Genomic DNA, 20,143 nt, shown 5'->3' with positions numbered 1-20,143 from the left:
CATGAATAGACACTTCTCCACAGAAGATACCCAGATGGCCAACTGACACATGAAAAAATGCTCAACATCATTCATTATCAGGGAAAAACAAATCAAAACCACAAGGAGATACCACCTCACACCTATCAGAATGGCTACATTAACAACTCAGGCAACAACACATGTTGGCGAGGATGCGGAGAAAGAGAATCTCTTTCGCACTGTTGGTGGGAATGCAAACTGGTGCAGCCACTCTGGAAAACAGTATGGAGGTTCCTCAAAAAATTAAAAATACAACTACCCTACAACCCGGCAATTGCAGCACTGGGTATTTATAAAATGGATACAGGTATGCTGTTTCAAAGGGACACATGCACTCCAATGTTTATAGCAGTGCTATCAACAATAGCCAAAGTATGGAAAGAGCCCAAATGTTCATCAATGGATGAATGGATAAAGAAGATGTGGTGTGGTGTGGTGTGTGTGTGTGTGTGTGTGTGTGTGTGTGTGTGTGTGTGTGTGTGTGTATTTTACACAGCAATTAAAAAAAAATGAAGGTATTATGCTAAGCAAAATTAGAGAAAGACAAGTATCATATGACTTTACTCATATGAGGACTGTAAGACACAGAACAGATGAACACAAGGGAAGGGAAGCAAAAATAATATAAAAACAGGGAGCGACACAAAACATAAAAGATTTTTAAATATGAAGAACAAACAGAGGATTACTAGAGGGTCTGTGGCAGGGGGGATGGGCTAAATGAGTAAGGGGCATTAAGAAATCTACTCCTGAAATCACTGTTGCACTATATACTAACTTGGATGTAAATTAAAAATAAATAAATAAAAATTAAAACAAAACAAAACAAAAGAAATAGACTCTAAATTACAGAGAACAAACTAATAGTTACTAGAGGGGAAGGGATGGAGGGGTGGGTTATTTAGTTGTTGGGGATTAAGTAGTGCACTTGTCATGATGGACACTGGGTTGTGTATATAGAATTGTTGAACCACTCTATTGTACACTCGAAACTAATATAATACTGTATTTTAACTAAACGGAATTCGAGGAATAAAAAAATGAAAAAAAAACTTAAAAAAATAAAATAAAATGGCCATTAAATTGAAGTTTCAAATAACACCAGCAAAAGCTTGTTATTGTGTTAACTAAAAAAAAGCATATAACATACCTAACTTACTAGGTCAACTATATAAAATCAGTATAATTAAAGACTATATAATTAAAGTCTATATTTTATCTAGACTGAACACTTTGTTGAACAATTATGTGGCATATCCTGATTGTTGTCCATTCAATGCCATTTATTCAGGCTAGCAAACTGCTTAGTCTCTCCACAAACAGGAGTGGTTTCTTGGATCTCCAGGGCATCTCTTTAAGGGGACTGACTCAGCTGGGAGGAACACTGCCCTACCTCTCTGTCCTCTTCCTCCTGTAACTTCTACCAGCCATCACATGATCTCGAGGTTTGAAGGCATGGGCTAAAGATGGCAGAGCAGAAAGATGAAAAATCTGGATCTCCCTCAACTCTGGGGAGAGTCACAGTAGCACTGGGATGCCTGTCTTCTTTTATATAAGAGAATAAACTCCAGTTTGAGCCCCTGGATTGAGTTTGTTTCTAGTAGCTGAGCATTGTTCCCAACTAACACAGGATTAAACATTTCAGGCAACAAGCTTGAAAACTTAGATGCCTCCTACTTAAAAAAATCTTTCAAATTATGGTGCACCTCGCTGGCTCAGTCGGTAAAACATGCCATTCTTGCTCTCAGGGCTGGGAGTTAGACCTCATATTGGGCCTAGAGCCTACTGAAAATTAAAAAAGAAAAAAGTCTTTCAAATTGTTCCTCATTGCTTTCAGAAGTGTCCAAATGCTATGATATGCTAAGGCCTTCTGATTAGTCCCATGTCTACTTCTCCACTCTTAAGTCTCACTACATCCTCATACTGAAATTTACTTAGGTTTCCTAAATGCACCAAGTTTTCACGTCTTTACATTTTTTGTACATGCTGCTACTTTCTGCATAAAACTATGGTTCTCTCAAAGTGTGGTTCCCCAACTAAGCATTAGCATCACCAAGAAACTTGTTAGAAATACAAATTGTTGGCCCCCACCTCAGACCTTAAGAATGAGAATCTCTGGGAGGGGGGCCCAGGAATCTGTGTTTTAACAAGTCTTCCAGGTGTTTCTGATCCACAGCTAAAGTTTGACAATGACTGGCTTGAAACACCTTCCACTCTTTTCCCACCTAGCTAAATCCCACTCACCTTTGGGACAGCTTCCCTACTATCCTAACTCTACCACTCCCAGATCTAAATTAACTGAAACTTTGGGGCACCTGGGTGGCTCATTCAGTTGGGCATCTGACTCTTGATTTTAGCTCAGGTCATGATCTCATGGTTTGTGGGTAGAAGCCCTGCACTGGGGTCTGTGCTAACAGTGCAAACCTGCTTAGGTTCTCTCTCTCCCTCTCTCTCTGCCCCTTCCACACACACAAGCTCTTGCTTTCTCAAAATAAATAAATAAACTTAAAAAAAATTAACTGAACCGTTTGTGTTTCCATGGCATCTTGTGTTTCCCTCTATCAGAAGAGGATATCATACTGCATTATAGCTTTCTGCTTGCTTATCTGTCTCCTTACTAGACTCAGTTTTTTGAGGACAGCGACCATGTAACCCTTATCTATATCCCTGGTATCTGTCATAGTACCTGCAATAAATCAATAAAATATTATCAATATCAAAATAAATCAATAAAATAAACTATCAATAAAATATTACTGAGGGATGCCTGGCTAGGTTAGCTGGAAGAGCACGCAACTCTCGCTCTTGTGGTCATGAGTAGAAGCCCCATGTTAGGTATGCAGCCTACTTAAAATAAATTTAAAAAGCAAAATTAACAAAAAAAAAACCAAATGATTACTGAATGAGTTACTATACTGCAAAAGTCTGGTATAGTCCCACCCTAGTCCACAAAGGTCTATTTTAACTTATAACATGGCTTAAGAATAACACTAATCTCTCAAATGCCACGTATACAAGCTTCAATTGTGAACTTGAAACTTCTTTCAGGGAAACAACTATCCTAGCAAGTCAATATTCTAGCGGAATAAAAACTATATATTGGACTTTCAAGGTGAACACATGTAGGAACTAAGAGGGTGGTATACCCATAGAGGGCATGGAAATTCTGAGTTCCTTCCCACATAATTTTGCCAATGCATCTCTTCCATTTGGCTGTTCCTGAGTTGCAACCCTTAAAATGAACAGAATTGAAGCTGGGAGATATAGAGGCTACCTTGTAACCATGATGATGACAGATGATCACCGAGGTGGCAAAAGCACAAGGCACCTGGTCCCTCCTGGCATCTTTGAGTCACTGCACTGTTCCTCAGCAGCCTATCTCTACACTTGTTTTTGCATGAGAAAAATTAATTTGTGAATTTGTCTGAAGCCAAAAGTAAATCTACCTTTGTCTTTGTGAATTTGTCTGTTGAAGCCAAAAGGAATTCTATCGAATTGAGTGATGATTTTTAATTTCAAGACACATATGGAAAGAAATTAAAAAGTACCCAATGAAAAAAGAATCTACACATTGAAAATTTTCACTATCATGTAAACAAAAGTATAGAAGTGGGGACAAGCCAGCATATATAGCCATGTTTTCTGTCAGGGAAAATAGCATTCTAATCTTCCTCCTACCTCTTTGCTAGAATAGGAATGACTCCCTCCCAGTTGCTAATGAAGCCCAGAGCCATCACCCAAACTTAGCTATTAATCTCTTAAAAAGCAGAAGATGATGAGAAATAAAATGAGACCTTTCTTCAGGACAACAATCTTGTTAGGGTCCACATGCTGGAGTACTCCCTCAAAGATGCCACAAACCAATGTGAGTTTCACCCTTCTCCACAAAATCTGATTGAGGAAATGGTAGTCGCTGCTGGGATCCATGCTATTTGATGGAAAGGCAGTCTTCAAACAATCTTCTTTAAGTGTCCAACCACTTGAAAATAAAAGAGATCTATGATTTTAAAAATATTTTGGGGGGAATGAGGTTATTTTCCCTTTTCTCATACCTGGAAGGAACAAGAAAAATAAAAACACGAGAGTAATTCAGTTTTGCTCACTCATCTTTTTAGAATAATGGGGAAAGGACCATTGCAAGCACCAACTCTAATTTATACACGGGAAATTGAAAACCATAAAACTTCAGGCAAGGTTTGGGTTCTTGGTCTATATGAGGTAATACTACCTTTCATTGCTTAGCTAAATGGAACAAGCAGAACATTTAGAGGCTTTTAAATGGCATATACATTTATCTTTTTAACACCAACCAACCAACAAACCAAAAACTCTTAAAGAGCAAATGGAAAAAAACCAAAAAACTGATATTGGCAAAATACTTGCCAATACATGCTGCCATAACTGCTCACCCAGAAATCTCTGGGATCTAATTTCTCCTGGTCTCTTCTACATTAGTAACATTTCCAGAATTTGGCAGTTTTACTAACTAAACCGTTAGAACTATTACAATTTTATGCATGACCAATCCAGCTGCCATGTCAGAGCAGTTGAAGAGAGACAACACTAGATCAGACAAGAGCAAGTCAACCATGGAAACTACCCACTGAGACTAGAACCTTGGCCTCATGCTAAGCCGTCAAAACCTTAGGTAAAGCTTAAAAGTAGTGTAGATACTAAGTGACAGTGGTCAGAATTTGGTTCTTCCGCATCTCAAAGGGGTTCTGTATAAAGCAACACTCAAAGGGTGGGGAGGGGGTGAAAAGGCATTGAAGCCACAGGAAAAGAACTGGTTCACCGGAGAGGGTGTACTAATTTAACGGATGGCTTAAACATTTTCCAGAAAACAATGTCATAAAAATAAAATGCAAAATCCCTCATTGTTAAGGCAAAATAAAGAACTTCAAGTAAATGGCGGACCATACGCTGAGAATTTAATCTCGCCCGCCGACAGATTATTTTCTCCCCCGAAGGGAAGTTTGGGAAATCCTGTCCCAATTTCACGCAAATGGTGACTCCCTCAAGCTTCAGTCTTGAGCTAAAAAAGAATGGGCTGCTTTTACGGAAGAACTCTTGGAGAGTTTTATGCTGGCGTTGGCGGTTACCAAAAGTCAGTGCCGAAAACCGAAAAACGCGGCGCCGAACACCCACACCGAGGACCGGACGCCCGCCGGACGCAACCAGGGGTGCCTGCTGTTTCCCAAGGAGCCAATCGGCACGCAGCCCTGAAGCTGGCTCCCGAGCGTCCCCAGCGGCCAGGAGGTGAGAGGGCCTCCAGAAAAAAGGAGGTGCAACTCCCAGCATGCAGTTCTCAAGAGACACACCCTAGCGTTGCCCCAGGAGACGTTTTGTCTATATTTTTGTTTCTCTCTGCAGTCCCTGCCACCTGTGGGTGGGAGTTCCACTTTTTGAGTTCTGCGAGAAACGGGTTGCCTACGCTGCCTGCTTCAGGTTAGCTTGTTGTAAAACTATGGGTCGACGACGTTGCCCTTTTAATTGCGGTCGCTAGAGCCAGAGTGGCATTGCCTTTTTAAGGCCGGTAGCATCATGCTTCCGGGGGCGTGGTCTGCACTTAGGAATACCGGCCCTGAGCTGGGCTGATTCATTCCGGGGCTGGAGCTAAAAGCGTCAACGTCGACTTCTGCGCCGGGTGCAGCCTCGCTCCTAATTGGTTGGTCCTCGGACCGCCCTCCTCCCCTCGCCACCTCTGGGTTCCCTCCCTGGTCCGCAGTAAGAACACTGCCCTCTCGTCTCTTGACCCTTGGGCCTCTTTCTCTTCCCTCCCTCTCTCCCGTCGCCGCTGTCGCTTCAGGCGCCCCTGCTCCCGGAGCAGCTTCCGGCTCGGTGATGGGGTCTCGGGCTTCCACGTTATTGCGGGACGAAGAGCTCGAGGAGATCAAGAAGGAGACTGGCTGTGAGTTCGGGTAGGGGGTGGGAACGTGGCCGGGCGCCTCTGGCTGGTCTCAGAACCGAGGACGGCTGTCGTTGAGGTCTGGAGCTGGGGTGCCCAGAGATTGCCGGGGTCCTGGGCAGCCTCCAGCTCTGGAGCTTTGTGGCCGAGGGCTAGAGCCGTGGGCTCAGGCTCCTGTGGGGCTGTCCTTTCCCCTCAAGACGGGAGTCCCCATCATCCTCAGAGCACAGGCACCGCTCTTTTCTCTTCTTCCTGCTCATGAAAGCGCCCCCCGCCCCCAACTCCTTTGCAGTATCCTACATTGCACCAACCTCGAATTCAGGAGCCCTGGATGAATCCTGTAGAAAACATACTCCGTTCCTGTGACGGTTCTGGGCAAGCACTTAAAACCACTGTCGACTATGAGAAATCACAAATAAATTCTTTCCACAACTGTAAAAATAAGTTTAGAAAGTAAGATCATATAGCAAGGCTTTGGAAGACGTGACCTAGTGACAGGAGACCTTTAAAGAATCAGGGATCTGAGAGTGTGAGACTTCTTTCATTCTGGACCTGTGGGGAAAAAAGCATGGATACTGTGACCATCAGTTTTTGCTTACACTGAAGACGTTTGTTGTTCTAATTTCAGATATATTGATTTCTACTACGCTGGTGTACTTTATGCAATTGCTATGGAAATTGGATGTGCTCCAAAATCTCAGTGTAAATTTGTACTAGGAACTGATTTTTTATAGTCCAGTCTCTTCCTCATTAACCAGAACATAGGGTCAACAGGGCTTTGGGGATTCAGAAGCCCTGTTGACTTCTGAACACCATCACACTTTTTTTTTTTTTTTTTTAATGTTTATTTATTTTGAGAGAGAGAAAAAAGAGAGAATCCCAAGCAGGCTCCTCATTGCCAGTGCAGAGCCTGACCTGGGGCTTGAACCCATGAACCATGACATCATGACCTGAGCCGAAATTAAGAGTTGGACACTTAACTGACTGAGCCACCCAGGTGCCTCACACATTTTTGTATAGCTCTTGATAATGCATAGAATATTTTCTCCATAATCCTTTATGACTCTTGTATTTTACATGAGTTATGTGTCTGAGCTCGGTCTCTTCATGATAACCTGTCTTTGATAATGAGGTGACTAGTAAGTAACTCAGTGGCCCGTAAACAAGTAATGTTGAAGGATTCTTGGGGGAACTACAGAATTACTCAAGCAATGGTAGCCTGAGAGAAATTGAATGCTCTCCTATGTTTTCTGGCAAATTTAACTGTCGAGAATCTTCAAGTTGGAAGGGACGTTATCTAGCTGTTGTCAGATTGGTTTACTGCTTTCAGCATCCTCTATCATATGGCCAATAGTCTCTCCATAAAGACCTCTAAGGATGATGAGCACACTACCTACTGATTTTGGGTGAATGGCAGAAAGTAGTTAGCTGGTTATAATGTGTAATACTTGTTTGGCCACTTGACCTTATGGTCATTTTATGACTCAATCAGACTGCCAAGAGTAGAAATACAGGCAATTTGGAGTCAGCAAACATTTTATTAAATTTTGTGGCCTTGAGCTCTGGCCACACTTAGAAATACTGGAACTACTTTAGGTCTAAGGTGACACCAGAATTAAAGCATTCATACTTAAAATAGAAAGTCACATAATGAGGAAATGTAAGCCATAGTGTGGATGAGAAAAAGCTATTTTTGCCTCAAGATGAAGGGAGCACTAATCCCATTTGGGTTTATTTACATTTGACCAAATGGAAAGGTCCTGAACTGCTATAGAACTGTTAAATTATTTTACTGTGTGGCTTGTGGAGAAGCAGAACTACATATTTCTGTAAGAGCTGTTTTCCTAGTTGCCAAAAAGTGAATCAAGCCTGACTGAGATTCTCAACCACAACCAGTACAAATGTACCTTGAACCAGAAAGCCTAATGAAACAACAGGTTACTGACTTTTTGCATTATCTGTATTTGTACTATGCCAGATACTCAAAGCAAATACCGACAAAAGATGCCTTTAAGAGTTATGATTAGCATTATGACATAATGTAGCTGAAATTATGTGCCACCCACCTCCAGCAGTCAGAGAAGACGAGTCTGTGGGCTGGTCTTGGGGAGGACAGGAATTGGGCCCTGATGAATGCATGAACGGATTAGATTTAGGTAAATCAACCTAGGGCATTTTGGGTGGCTTCCAAGAGCATTGTCCCTCAGCCTGCTACAGAGTCATTCCTCTGCCCTGGGAGTTGAGCCATCAGTTTATCTGGTTAGTATCTAACAGCGGAGTTGATTTTTAAAGCAGTAATTTTAGCATGATGCAAAAGGTTTAGATGACTAAAAACAGATACCTGAGGGTGAAGTGGAGAAGTGGAATTTGTCCAATTTTTGTCTGCTTCTTGTTCCATTAAGAGTTTGAGGAACTATCAATCAGAAACACTTTCAAGTTAAGGACAAGTAGTAAGGCATTTCACTACTTCCTTTGCCAGTAAGAAAATGTAGCATAACTGAGGAAAACTGACTTTATATTCAATATGAAAGGTTTGCATTGGAATTAATGATTATATTTAAACATATTTTCCAGAAGTCTAAATTGATTAGAATTCAAGTGTAACTGGTTTAGCCGGTATTTGAAATTTAATCTCTTAAATGTCTGGCAGACTAATTCTAGGTAAGAATTACCTGTTAGCTTCAGTTTTGTCATCTTCAAATGAGAATAATAGTACCTACTTTATAGGATTCCTCTGAGGACTAAATGAAATAAATTATGTAAACTACTTAGAATAGTGCCTGATAATTGAATTACCAGGTGAGTGTCAGCTGTTATTTTGAACTGTAGATAAGAATCATCTTATTGGGAAAATATTTGCATGTGCTAGTATAAAACTATGTCTAGAGCTATGTAAGTGGGGAGGTGATAGCATTGTATACATTTCCTATTTTCAGGGGACATCGGTCTAGGAATCGAGTACAGATGTTATTTTCTCAACTCTATAGAAATAAAACTTTTAAAGAAATAGAAATCTTGACGTTTCTAACAGTTTAAAAAACACCGTGTAAGGGGCGCCTGGGTGGCGCAGTCGGTTAAGCGTCCGACTTCAGCCAGGTCACGATCGCGCGGTCCGTGAGTTTGAGCCCCGCGTCAGGCTCTGGGCTGATGGCTCAGAGCCTGGAGCCTGTTTCAGATTCTGTGTCTCCCTCTCTCTCTGCCCCTCCCCCGTTCATGTTCTGTCTCTCTCTGTCCCAAAAATAAATAAACGTTGAAAAAAAAAATTAAAAAAAAAAAAACAAAACACCGTGTAAAACATTTATGGGGCCCATAGGTGGCTCAGTCTGTTGAGCATGTGACTTCGGCTGAGGTCATGATCTCGAGGTTTGTGAGTTCGAGCCCTGCCTAGAGCTGTCTACTGTCAGTGTGGAGCCCACTTGGGATCCTGTGCCCTCCCCTCTCTGCCCCTCCCTGCCCCTCCCACACTCATTCTCTCTCTCTCTCTCTCACTCTCTCTCTCTCTCAAAAATAAATATTAAAAAAACAACGACAATAACATCTTTAGGGGCACCTGTGGGGGGCTCAGTAGATTCAGCGACCAGCTCTTGGTTTCGGCTCAGGTCATGATCTCATGGTTCTCAAATTCAAGCTCCACATCTGGCTGACAGCTCAGAACGTGACAGCTCAGAGCCTACCTGGGATTCTCTCTCTCTCCCTCTTTCTCTGTGCCTTCCCCATTCACTCTTTCTCTCAAAATAAATCAACAACAGCAAAGTACTGACTTAAAAAAAAAAAACTTTAAACCATTTTGTGTTGGGGGGTACCTGGCTGGCTCAGTCTGTAGACCATTTGGCTCTTGATCTTGGGGTCATGAGTTTGAGCCCCACGTTGGGTATAGAGATCACTTAAATAAATAAAGCTTTATAAAATAAATAAAAATTAAAGAAGAATAAAGCATTTTGTGTTGTCATAAAACATTTGCTATATATTTTTTTGTTCTGTTACTTTCTTTCATAGTTCCACATTTTCATAAATTAAAACTCAGTTGAATAAAACTTGTCATGGGGAAAGTCACAAGGGTTTTGGGAGTTTCTGTAATCTGCACACTTACTTCTTTTAACTGTAGCAATAAACTGGCTGTGGATTGTTTAAAACCATCTTTTAAAAATAGCCACTTATCTGTGAGAAACAATTCATACCAATGGAGTAGTAATGAATGCACATTAATTAATTTTAGGGAGAGAGAGAGAGAGCAAGTGCATGCGCTCAAGCAAGGGAGAGGGTCAGAGGGAGAGAAAGAGGATCTTAAGCAGATTCCATGCTCAGTGTGGAGCCAGATGTGGGGCTCAACCTCAACTGAAATCAAGAGTTGGACACTTAACTGATTGAGCCACCCAGGCACCCCACAGTCATTTTAGTCTCTAGTTCCAGTATGTGTCATGTGGTATGGGGAAGGTGTGGAGGCTGGTGAGGTTTTCTTTGTTTGAAAAGGTGTACTGGTAGGTTTTTCTGTATGGACAAAGAGCACAGCATGACAAAGGCAATTGCTTGAGAATAATTTCCTGGGCTAGAATCTAAGTGAAAATTCAACTTCATGCCGTTGCCATCCAAGGATGCAAGACCTCTTCAGGGCCCTCACCTGCCAAGCCTTGTCGCCTGAAGGTGCTATCTTCTGGTTCCTATTGAAATTGAAATGCACATATAACTAACACTTTTAGCTGGTTTGAGGTTCAGTAATTTGTAAAGCTCTGTATTTGCCCCAACCAACTTAAACAGTAGTGTAATGAACATCCATATACCTTCCACCTCAATTCAACAGTAACATTAAATAAATAAATAAGTATAAATAAATGTGTATGTATATACATATATATGTATTTATGGGGGTTTTTTTGTGTGGGTTTTCTTTTTTTGTTTTTTTGTTTGTTTGGGGTTTTTTTGGTGAACCATTTGAAAGGCAGATATTACTCCTCACTGCTAAATATTTCTGCATGCATCTCCTGAGGTTAGGGATTTTTTTTTCCTATGTAACCTCAGTACTATATCATACCTAAGAAAAATTGACAACAATTTTATCATATTATCTACCATTTAGTCCATATTCAAATTTCCCCAATTATAAGGTAGAGGTTTTTGTTTTGTTTTTTTTAATGCCTTTTAAGTCTCTTTTAATCTTCAGGTTTCCTTAGAGAGTAGGCCACCTCTTGAAGTCCTCTGGTCAGGGGAAATGGAAAGTGTTGGAGTGTGGAGTGTTCAGAAGGAATGGTTGGAGTTCAGACTTAAACTTCTCAATCTTTCATCTGGAGTTACCTTTAGTTGCACTAGAATGCTTTACCTAGGTTATCAGTCTGTTCTTCTGCATTACAATTTAGGATAAAGGCAAGGGAAAAATACTTTTCTTATTCCCTTTTCATTTTATTCTTCCCTCTGTCTCCTGCCTAGTGCTTGGCCTGTCTCTGAAATGCCTTCCTCCTTTAAGCGTGAGGCAGCGATGATAGATAGGTTTGTAGTCAGGAAGATTGGCAGGGTCTTTCAAGTAATTTTTCAACAACATAAAATAATTAATGCCCATTAGTAGAGAAAAATACAGCTTCATTCAAGACATGACCATGTACACAGCCTTTTCTGAGAGATCAACTCCAGAGACTTCCTTTGGGTTACCAAGAATTGGTGCAGGTTTGGGACACCTGTCCTATTAGCCTAGTGCCTTCTGTTGAAAATAGTTTCCTGGAAACTTGTCATGCCTTCGTTTGTGGCAGTTCCAATTCCTTTCTGCTTCTTGAAGTTGCTCTGAGCTCTACACCTTGGAGATCGCTTTATATTCTGTGTCATGGTGGATTTAGCACCTAAATTAAAGCTTGCTATCTCCCCCCCACCCCCACCTCCTCTCTCTTCCCCTCCTCCTCCTCCTCCTCTTCCTTGTTCTTCTCCTTCTTCTTCTTGTTAATAAACATTACTTCTGAAGTTTAGGAGACAGATTGTGATCTGACCATACTGAGTTATGTTAGAAGTTGATATTTGGCTGTTCATTTCTCCACTGATTTCTATACAGATACATTTCTCCTGGAAGGTAACAGTTTTATGGTAGACGAAAATTCATGAAATGGTCCATATTTTTAAGGAAACCAGCCATAAGCTGATCTTTTTTTCTGAAATATGGGATGTAATACCATACCAAAACTTACTAAGGGAATTTTCAATATTACACTTTTCTTTTTTTTTAGTGTTTGTTTATATTTGAGAGAAAGAGAGAGAAACAGAATGTGAGCAAAAGAGGGGCAGAAAGAGAGAGGAAGACACAAAATCTGAAGCAGACTTCAGGCTCTGAGCTGTCAGCACAGAGCTCTGCTCGGGGCTCAAACCCATGAACTATGAGATCATGACCTGGGCCGAAGTCAGATGCTTAAACCGACGTAGCAACCCATGTGCCCCTCAAAATCCTACTTTAAAAGGTTTCAATGCTCAGTTCTTTGAGATGATCTATGTTGGAAAGATGTCTGATAGCTCATTTGTTAGGTGAAGGAGTTAGACTAGATGACAACATTACTGCCAGTTTTAAAATTGTGTTAATAGCTATACATACTTACATATACATACATGGAATTTCAAGAAGGATTTACAAAAAATTGGTAATAGTGTTTGCTTCTAGCAAGGAAGACTGGGGAACTTGGTTGTGAGAACGGAGACTTTTCATTGTGTACACTTTTATACTATTTCCATTTTTATGATAATGTGTGCGGATTATTTTCTCAAATTAAAAAAAGGGGTACTTGGCTGGCTCAGTCTGAATAGCATGTGACTCTTGATCTTGGGGTTGTGAGTTTGAGACACACGTTGGGTATAGAGATTACTCAAAAATAAAATCTTAAAAAAAAAAAAACTAGTACAAAAAGAAATACAATTGAATATTTTCCTTGTTTAAGGAAAGTAGTCTGAAATATATAGTACTCTCAGTACTAAAAACTGATCCAGTGGAGTAGATATTCTGCAGTTCTTAAAAAGGACTCTAAAGCAATATAGAAAAATTATGAGTTAATAAATGAAAAGTTATTACAACTAGTAAAGTGTACGAGTGGCTGATATTAGATGGTATATAAAGAAATGAAAACAGTGGTGTTGGGATTGTGAACAAGTTTTGTTCTTTAAAAAATCTTTGAGGAAAGTTAGTCATTCTTCAACTGACTTGTTTTTGTTAAACTTAAAGGGAACTTCAGTTCCAGAGCAACCTCTGAGGCCTGCGGCCAGAGCCCGGGTAAACAGGTCAGGTTCCTGAAGAAAATGGCTATGGCTGCCAGAGTCAGGAGAGAGGTAGAGATGAATTAGTGCAGCAGCAATACTGTACTTTCAGGTTCACGACATGAGGATGATGATGATAGTGCTTAACCTGGAGTGCTTACCCTGTGCCAGACACTTTGCCAAACACTTTCCTCTCCGGGATGAGGTTAGTTCTCCTGACAGCCCCTTTTGCTCGCCCCTCACTGGTGGACAGTGGTGCCACGAACGGAGTCAGGGTGTCAGCCTGACCCCCACCAGAAAGCACTAGCTGGCAGGAGGTCCACAGCCGCTTCCTCGCTGCTTGGACCTCTGCTGGCCCTGCGCTGGCTGGGGTTGATTCTCTTTTTCTGCTCTCTAGAGAGCTATTACCCGAGAGCCCAGTTTGGGTGAAACCTGATGCTGAAGAATTCAAGCTGCCCCTAGTGTGTCCTCTCATCCTAGCTCTAGGCCACTCATTTCCTGCTTCTCCCGCTGTGCCCCGGTTTGCTTTGTCCCATTGTTCCTTAAACTGCAAGCAGATTTTGTTGAGCTGGGGGGAGGAGGACTACTATCAGAACTCCTCCAGTCACCCCTTTAAGCCCCTGAAAGCACAACCTAGGACAAAGTACACACTTGCCACACCCTTTTTGGCTCTTTTCTTTTCTCCTTTGATAACTTACCTATTTTTCCCCTGCTACCTCCAATCAACCAGGAAACAAAACTATTTCCCAGAAATTCCTATTGGCATTTTCAAATTCTTACTGTGTACCTGCAGTTATTACCTCATTTTAATTGCCAGCTCGTGCTTGAGGTAAAAAATGACGAGCACAATAGCTTCCTTGTAGATGTCATATGATGATAAGCTGAACTTTTTACAGATTGCCTAATTTGCTTTCTCAGAGCCCATTCCTTTACTGGAAACTCAGTGGAGCTCTTGCAATCACAGAAAAGAGGCTGACCTGACCCTGTGGTCTTTTACCTAAATGTCAGTCCTGAGGGAAAAGAAAACTGCTAATGCTTTGTGCAGGAGCAAACCAGATTTTAAAAATAGAATCTGCCCCAGGGTGCTCAGCTGGCTCAGTCTGTGGAGCATGCACCTCTTGATCATGGGGTTGTGAGTTCAAGCCCCACACTGGGTGTAAAGATTATTTAAAAATAAAATCGTTAATAAACTAAAACAAAAAAAATAAAAACAGAATCTGTCCCAGTCTTTAATTCAGTACAAATTACCGACCTGGCATTGCCAGCCCGAAACATCATACTGATTAATAGGTATGTGTTTTTAATCAATCCATGTGTTTTCATAGTCTCTGAGTCAGGTGAAAAGGTGAAAGTTTCACAATTTCTTTTTTGTTGTTGTTCTTTTTGTTTTATCTTAGAGAGAATCCCAAGTAGGCTCCGGGCTGTCAACGCAGAGCCCAATACAAGGCTTGATCCCACAACCATGAGATCATGACTTGAGCAGAAATCAACTGAGCCACCCAGACACCCCACAGTTTCCTTTTAAACTAAATTTGGCTTTGTTTTGTTAAATCCTAACCACCTGACATTTAATATATAGTCCTAATGAAGACTAGGCTTCATTCCTGAGAGTCTATTTTGCTCTTGATTTATGTACTTTCTAACTCCATTCTTTTGTTAGCTTTTAAAATTCTTGTTTTGACACTAGAAATGAGTTACAGTTGAGACATATCCCCATTTACTCTCTTTGAAGTATATGGTCACTAGAACCAGAAAGGCAGTTGGTTTCTGAAGGTCCACACTCGAGTTGAGTTTGAGTGGAGGGTGACTTCTCCAACTAAGACTAATTTTGTCTTCTTTAGTTTCCCACAGTCAGATCACCCGCCTCTACAGCCGATTCACCAGCCTGGACAAAGGAGAGAATGGGACTCTCAGGTAGGCAGTTCCGTCTGTATTTCCTGTTTATTTTTGGGCAATGTCTGAACAGGGCAGAGGTAATAGGCATCCAGAGTGCAGATAGGAGGGACAAGTTCTTCACTGTCTTTGGGCACCATCGATTCACAAGGGAGTTAAATAAGCAGAATAGTGGCTTTACATTTATCACTAGGTGCTTGTTGCTTTACTCTTAACCTCTGTTGGTTTGGGCAGCCAGCCTTCATGCTGCTCCTAGGAACCACCTGGGTGGTCTAGATTGTTTTGTCCTCTCTTCTCATTTCCCAGTCCAACCCTATAACCCTAAGATACATCAGTTTGTTTATATTAATGTTAGATAAGATGTTCAATGTTTCAGTCTAGAGCAGTGGTTCTCCGGGCTCCTGGGTGGCTCAGTTGTTAGATGTCTGACTTCAGCTCAGGTCATGATCTCACAGTTCATGAGTTCGAGCCCCACATCGGGCTCTGTGCTGACAGCTCAGAGCCTGGAGCCTGCTTCTGATTCTGTGTCCTGCTCTCTCTCTGCCCCTCCCCCACTCGCTCTTGCTTTGTGTCTGTCTGTCTCTCTCTCTCTCTCTCTCTCTCTCTCTCTCTCTCTCTCTCTCTCAAATGGATAAACATTTAAAAAAATACTTTTTAGAGCAGTGGTTCTCAGCTGAGGGTCTTTTGCCCCTGGGTGATAAAATGTCTGGAGACATTTTTGATTGTCATGACTAGGCCAGAAATGCTGTTAAATGTCCTGCAACAGACATGATAGGCCCTCCCATGACAAAGAATTATTCTTCCTAAATATAAAACATGCCCAAGTTGAGAAACTCCTGTCTAGAGTTAAGTATATGATTTCAGAGTAATATGGTGTTGTACCACTTCATATTTGTAATCATCTTATCATAGTCCAATGAAATGTCTTGGTACCATTAGCCCCCAACCTAACTCTCAATAGCAAGCATAGCTTTGACTAACCAAAAGCTAGTAGCTTTTCTAGTGGCTGACAGTAAGCAAGAAGTAGTTTGAGACTTCTTTGGAAGACTTCTAGCACAATTGTGGGATGTAGTATAAAGGGGGAAGAAATATAGTTGTTAAGCCTTTGTACATAATCCTTGAGCACAATAGCTAGAGAATTGTGATAAATCCATAGAGCTGTGTTTGTGTAGGGCAAAATCGCTAGAAGCTGGGATCGACTCAAATCATGCTTTTTAGTCATTAAAGTCAGCAACTATAGAATATCTACCATGTGCAAAGACCACACTGGGTGCTTTTTCTTCTTCTTTTTTTTTTTTTTATTGAGCCAAATACACATAATATAAAATTTACCATTTTAACGTGCACAATTCAGTGGCCTTAACTGGATTCATAATGTTGTATAACCATTACTACTGTCTAGTTCCAGAACATTTTCATCACCTCAGATGGAAACCTTATACCCATTAAGCACTCACTTTTTTTTTTTTTTTAATATTTTTTAAAGCTTGTTTATTTTTGAAAGAGAGAGAGACAAGGGCAAGCTGGGGAGAGGCAGTGAGAGAGAGAGACACAGAACCTGAAGCAGGCTCCAGGCTCTGAGCTGTCAGCACAGAGCCCGATGCAGAGCTTGAACCCATGAACCACGAGATCATGGCCTGAGCCAAAGTCAGATGATTAACTGAGTGAGCCACGTAGGCACCCCTAATCTGTCACTTTCTATTCCAGGGACAACCACTAACCTATTGTTTTCTCTGTAGACATTCCATATAAATGGAATCATACAATATGTGGCTTTCTGTGACTGGCTTCTTTCATTTAACTTGGTGTTTTCAAGGTTAAATAATACAGCATGTATTGATATTTCATTTCTTTTTATGGCTAATATTCCATTATATACATATGTTACATTTTGTTTATCCGTTGATACGTTGATGGACATTTAGGTTTTTCACACATTTTGACTGTTATGAATAGTGCTACTGTGAACATTTTGTGTGAATATATATTTTAATTCTCATAGGGTTTACACCTAGGAGTAATATTGAAGGTCATATGCTAATTTTGTGCTTAATTTATTGAAGAACACCAAATTGTTTTCCACAGAGGCTGCACTGTTTTACATTCCTACCTGCAACGTATTGAGTGTTCAAACTTCTCCACACCCTCACCAACACTTACTATCTGTCTTTTAATTCTAGTGATCCTCGTGGGTATGAATGATTTATCGTTGTGGTTTTGATTTGCATTTCCCTGCTGGCTATTGATAAGAAGCATCTTTTCATGGTTGATCTTTTTTGTTTTTTAATTAATTAATTAATTAAGTTAAATTCAGGTTAGTTAACAATGTATTGGTTTCAGAAACAGAAGCCAGTGATTCATCACTCACATATAACACCTAGTGCTCATCCCATCAAATGCTCTCCTTAATGCCCATCACCCATTTACCCACCCCCCCAACCCTGTTTGCATGTCTTCTTTGGAGAAATGCCTTTTCAAGTCCTTTGCCAATTTTTTAATTGGTTTGTCTTTTGTTGTTGTTGATTTCCAAGAGTTCTTCCTGTATTGCAGACACTTGACCCGTATCAAATATATGATTTACAAATATTTTCTCCTATTCTGTGGCTTGTCTTTTCATTGTCTTTGTAGTATTCTTTGAAGCACAAAAGTTTTAAATGTTGATGAAGTCTAACTTACCTAATTTCTTTTTTGGTCCATGTACTTTTGGTATCCTATCTAAGAAACCATTGTCAAATTCAAGGTCATCAACATTTACCTCTGTGTTTTTTTCTAGGAGTTGTATAGTTTTGCTCTTCTGTTTAGGTCTTTGATTCATTTTGAGTTATCGTGTATGTGTATGTGTGTGTGTGTGGTGTGAAGTAAAAGTCAAACTTTAGTTTTTTGCATGTGGATGTCTACTTATCCTAGCACCATTGGTTGAAGAGACTATGTACATTTGTAATTGAAAAAATACATCAGGGGCTGCCTGGGTGGTTCAGTCAGGTGGGTATCCAACTCCTGGTTTTGGCTTGGGTCATGGTCTCCTAATTCATGGTTTCAAGCCCCACATCAGGCTCTCTGCGCTGGTAGCTCGGAGCCTACTTGGGATATTCTCTCTCTCTCTCTCTCTCTCTCTATCTCTCTCTCTCTCTCTCTCTCTCTGTCTCCCCCTCTCTCTGTCTCAAAAGTAAATAAATAAATAAACAAACTTTAAATATATACACATACTTAAAAAAAAGAAATCAGACTAAAATCCTTTTTTTCTTTCAGTTCTAATACTTGAATAATTTGCTTGAGTTTAGGTTTACATCTTCCTCATAAATTCAGATTTAACCACTACGTAAAGTTCTAGAATTCACATGCATTTTGAGTCCTTTTCTTCTTTGTGGAAACTGAGTGATCTGTAAATGTTGTTGTGTGTTTTGATCACTTTCATTATTTGCAGGAAAACAATGGAAAGACTTTCATAAAAGGAGTTGTTTCTTCTTAGGGTGAAAATTTTGCAAGTGTCAACTAGTGTTACCTACTCATTAAAATCTTGGTAAGATTTGGGGCGCCTGGGTGGCTCAGTCGGTTAAGCGTCCGACTTCGGCTCAGGTCATGATCTCGCGGTTCGTGAGTTCAAGCCCCGCGTCAGGCTCTGTGCCGATGGCTCAGAGCCTGGAGCCCGTTTCAGATTCTGTGTCTCCCTCTCTCTCTGACCCTCCCCCGTTCATGCTCTGTCTCTCTCTGTCTCAAAAATAAATAAAGGTTAAAAAAAATTTTTTTTAATCTTGGTAAGATTTGCTCAGTTGCTAAAACACCATTTCATACTCTATGGAAAGTCAGTGAACTAATTTACTCATCTGATAGGTATTTATTGACTGTCTGTGATGTGCTGGGTACTGTTCTCAGTGCTGGTTTTACACATTCTTGGTTGGGGAAGAGGTGGTAGAAAGTGATGCGGTATTTTTTTATTTCCTAGTTACCTAGATCTAACTGATTTTTGGTGCTCAGTTTTACAAAGCCCTAGGTCTTTTTTTTTTTTTTTTAATGTTTATTTATTTTTGAGACAGAGAGAGACAGAGCATGAATGGGGGAGGGTCAGAGAGAGGGAGACACAGAATCGGAAGCAGGCTCCAGGCTCCGAGCTGTCAGCACAGAGCCCGACGCGGGGCTCGAACTCACGGACCGCGAGATCATGACCTGAGCCGAAGTCGGCAGCCCAACCGACTGAGCCACCCAGCCGCCCCGTAAAGCCCTAGGTCTTAAATTTGTGCTTTGATCTCCATGTGGTGTGAATCAAAATATGGGATTATCCCAAGCCTTGAGTATAAGAGGAAATTACCCTATTGTACTACACAGTAAACCAATAGCATATTGTATGTAAACCATTTTTTGGACCCACCTACTATCAGGGCATTGCTCTGGCTATGCTTCCTGACACTACCATCTCCGCCTCTGGCCATCCCTTAGATTATCTACCCTCTTCCCCAGCCCCGTCTTCTCTTCTACTCCCTCTAGCCTTAGAGAATACCTGCTAGACTCTAAAATCTTCTGTAGTATAGCATAATTTAGTTCTTTCTAGCCTTCACTGCCAAACCCAGCTCAAGTCCTGTCTTGACTTTTTCAGGGTACTCAGCCAAATGCAAGTGACCAATCTTTTGTGCCCTAGAATAGGATCTACTTTCTTAAGAAGGCTTTTGGCAGAAATATTTTCCTTTCTACATTTTCTTTACTTTCCTCTTCCATGATGCTCCCATGTCTGGGACCTGAAGCCAAATTCATCAGGGTCAGAAGCTATACCATGTATCGTCCACAGCATTTGTATTCTTTTGTAGTGTCAGTCCCGGTGGGAACATAAAGCAGAAACTTTGGAAGGCTTTGATTAGGAATTGAGCTTCTGCAAAGTGCTTTCAGAGATTTGCCCCAAAGTATGTTTTATAGAATACCAGTTCCTTGGTCTGCCAATAGGTGTTGCATAAAAAGAAGAAACATAATTGTCGACTAAACTGTGCAAAGCTTGGGGCACCTGAGTGGCTCAGTTGGTTAAGCGTCCGACTTGGGCTCAGGTCATGATCTTACGGTTCATGTGTTCGAGCCCCACATCGGGCTCTGTGCTGACAGCTCAGGGCCTGGAGCCTGCTT

At 41.0% G+C, this 20,143-nt stretch overlaps 2 protein-coding genes across 6 annotated transcripts in view; one reads left to right on the top strand and one right to left on the bottom strand.

Moving 5' to 3' along the window:
• The window catches only part of EXD1 (exonuclease 3'-5' domain containing 1), a 43,007-nt gene extending 37,526 nt beyond the window's left edge, over positions 1-5,481 (bottom strand). Inside the window, exons 1-2 of one of the 4 annotated variants that reach the window (XM_045059518.1) lie at positions 5,343-5,481; positions 3,816-4,000 (exon numbers count right to left, since the gene is read on the bottom strand). In XM_045059518.1, the coding sequence (XP_044915453.1) occupies positions 3,816-3,948 (133 nt within the window). In that variant the 5' untranslated portion in view covers positions 3,949-4,000; positions 5,343-5,481. Of the gene's footprint in view, positions 1-3,815; positions 4,001-5,123; positions 5,313-5,342 lie in introns of those variants that run through there. The other 3 variants (XM_045059519.1, XM_023255479.2, XM_006932635.4) reach the window with 3 other exon arrangements.
• Positions 5,433-20,143, top strand: part of CHP1 (calcineurin like EF-hand protein 1) — a 44,160-nt gene continuing 29,449 nt past the window's right edge. The window contains exons 1-3 of one of the 2 annotated variants that reach the window (XM_045059520.1): positions 5,433-5,469; positions 5,831-5,932; positions 14,986-15,058. In XM_045059520.1, coding sequence (XP_044915455.1) covers positions 5,866-5,932; positions 14,986-15,058 — 140 coding nt within the window. In that variant the 5' untranslated portion in view covers positions 5,433-5,469; positions 5,831-5,865. Of the gene's footprint in view, positions 5,470-5,670; positions 5,690-5,830; positions 5,933-14,985; positions 15,059-20,143 lie in introns of those variants that run through there. The other variant, XM_045059521.1, reaches the window with a different exon arrangement.

The sequence above is a fragment of the Felis catus genome, chromosome B3 (genome assembly GCF_018350175.1).
Source record: "Felis catus isolate Fca126 chromosome B3, F.catus_Fca126_mat1.0, whole genome shotgun sequence".
Lineage (NCBI taxonomy): Eukaryota > Metazoa > Chordata > Mammalia > Carnivora > Felidae > Felis > Felis catus.
This window is presented reverse-complemented; position numbering and strand designations above follow the sequence as displayed.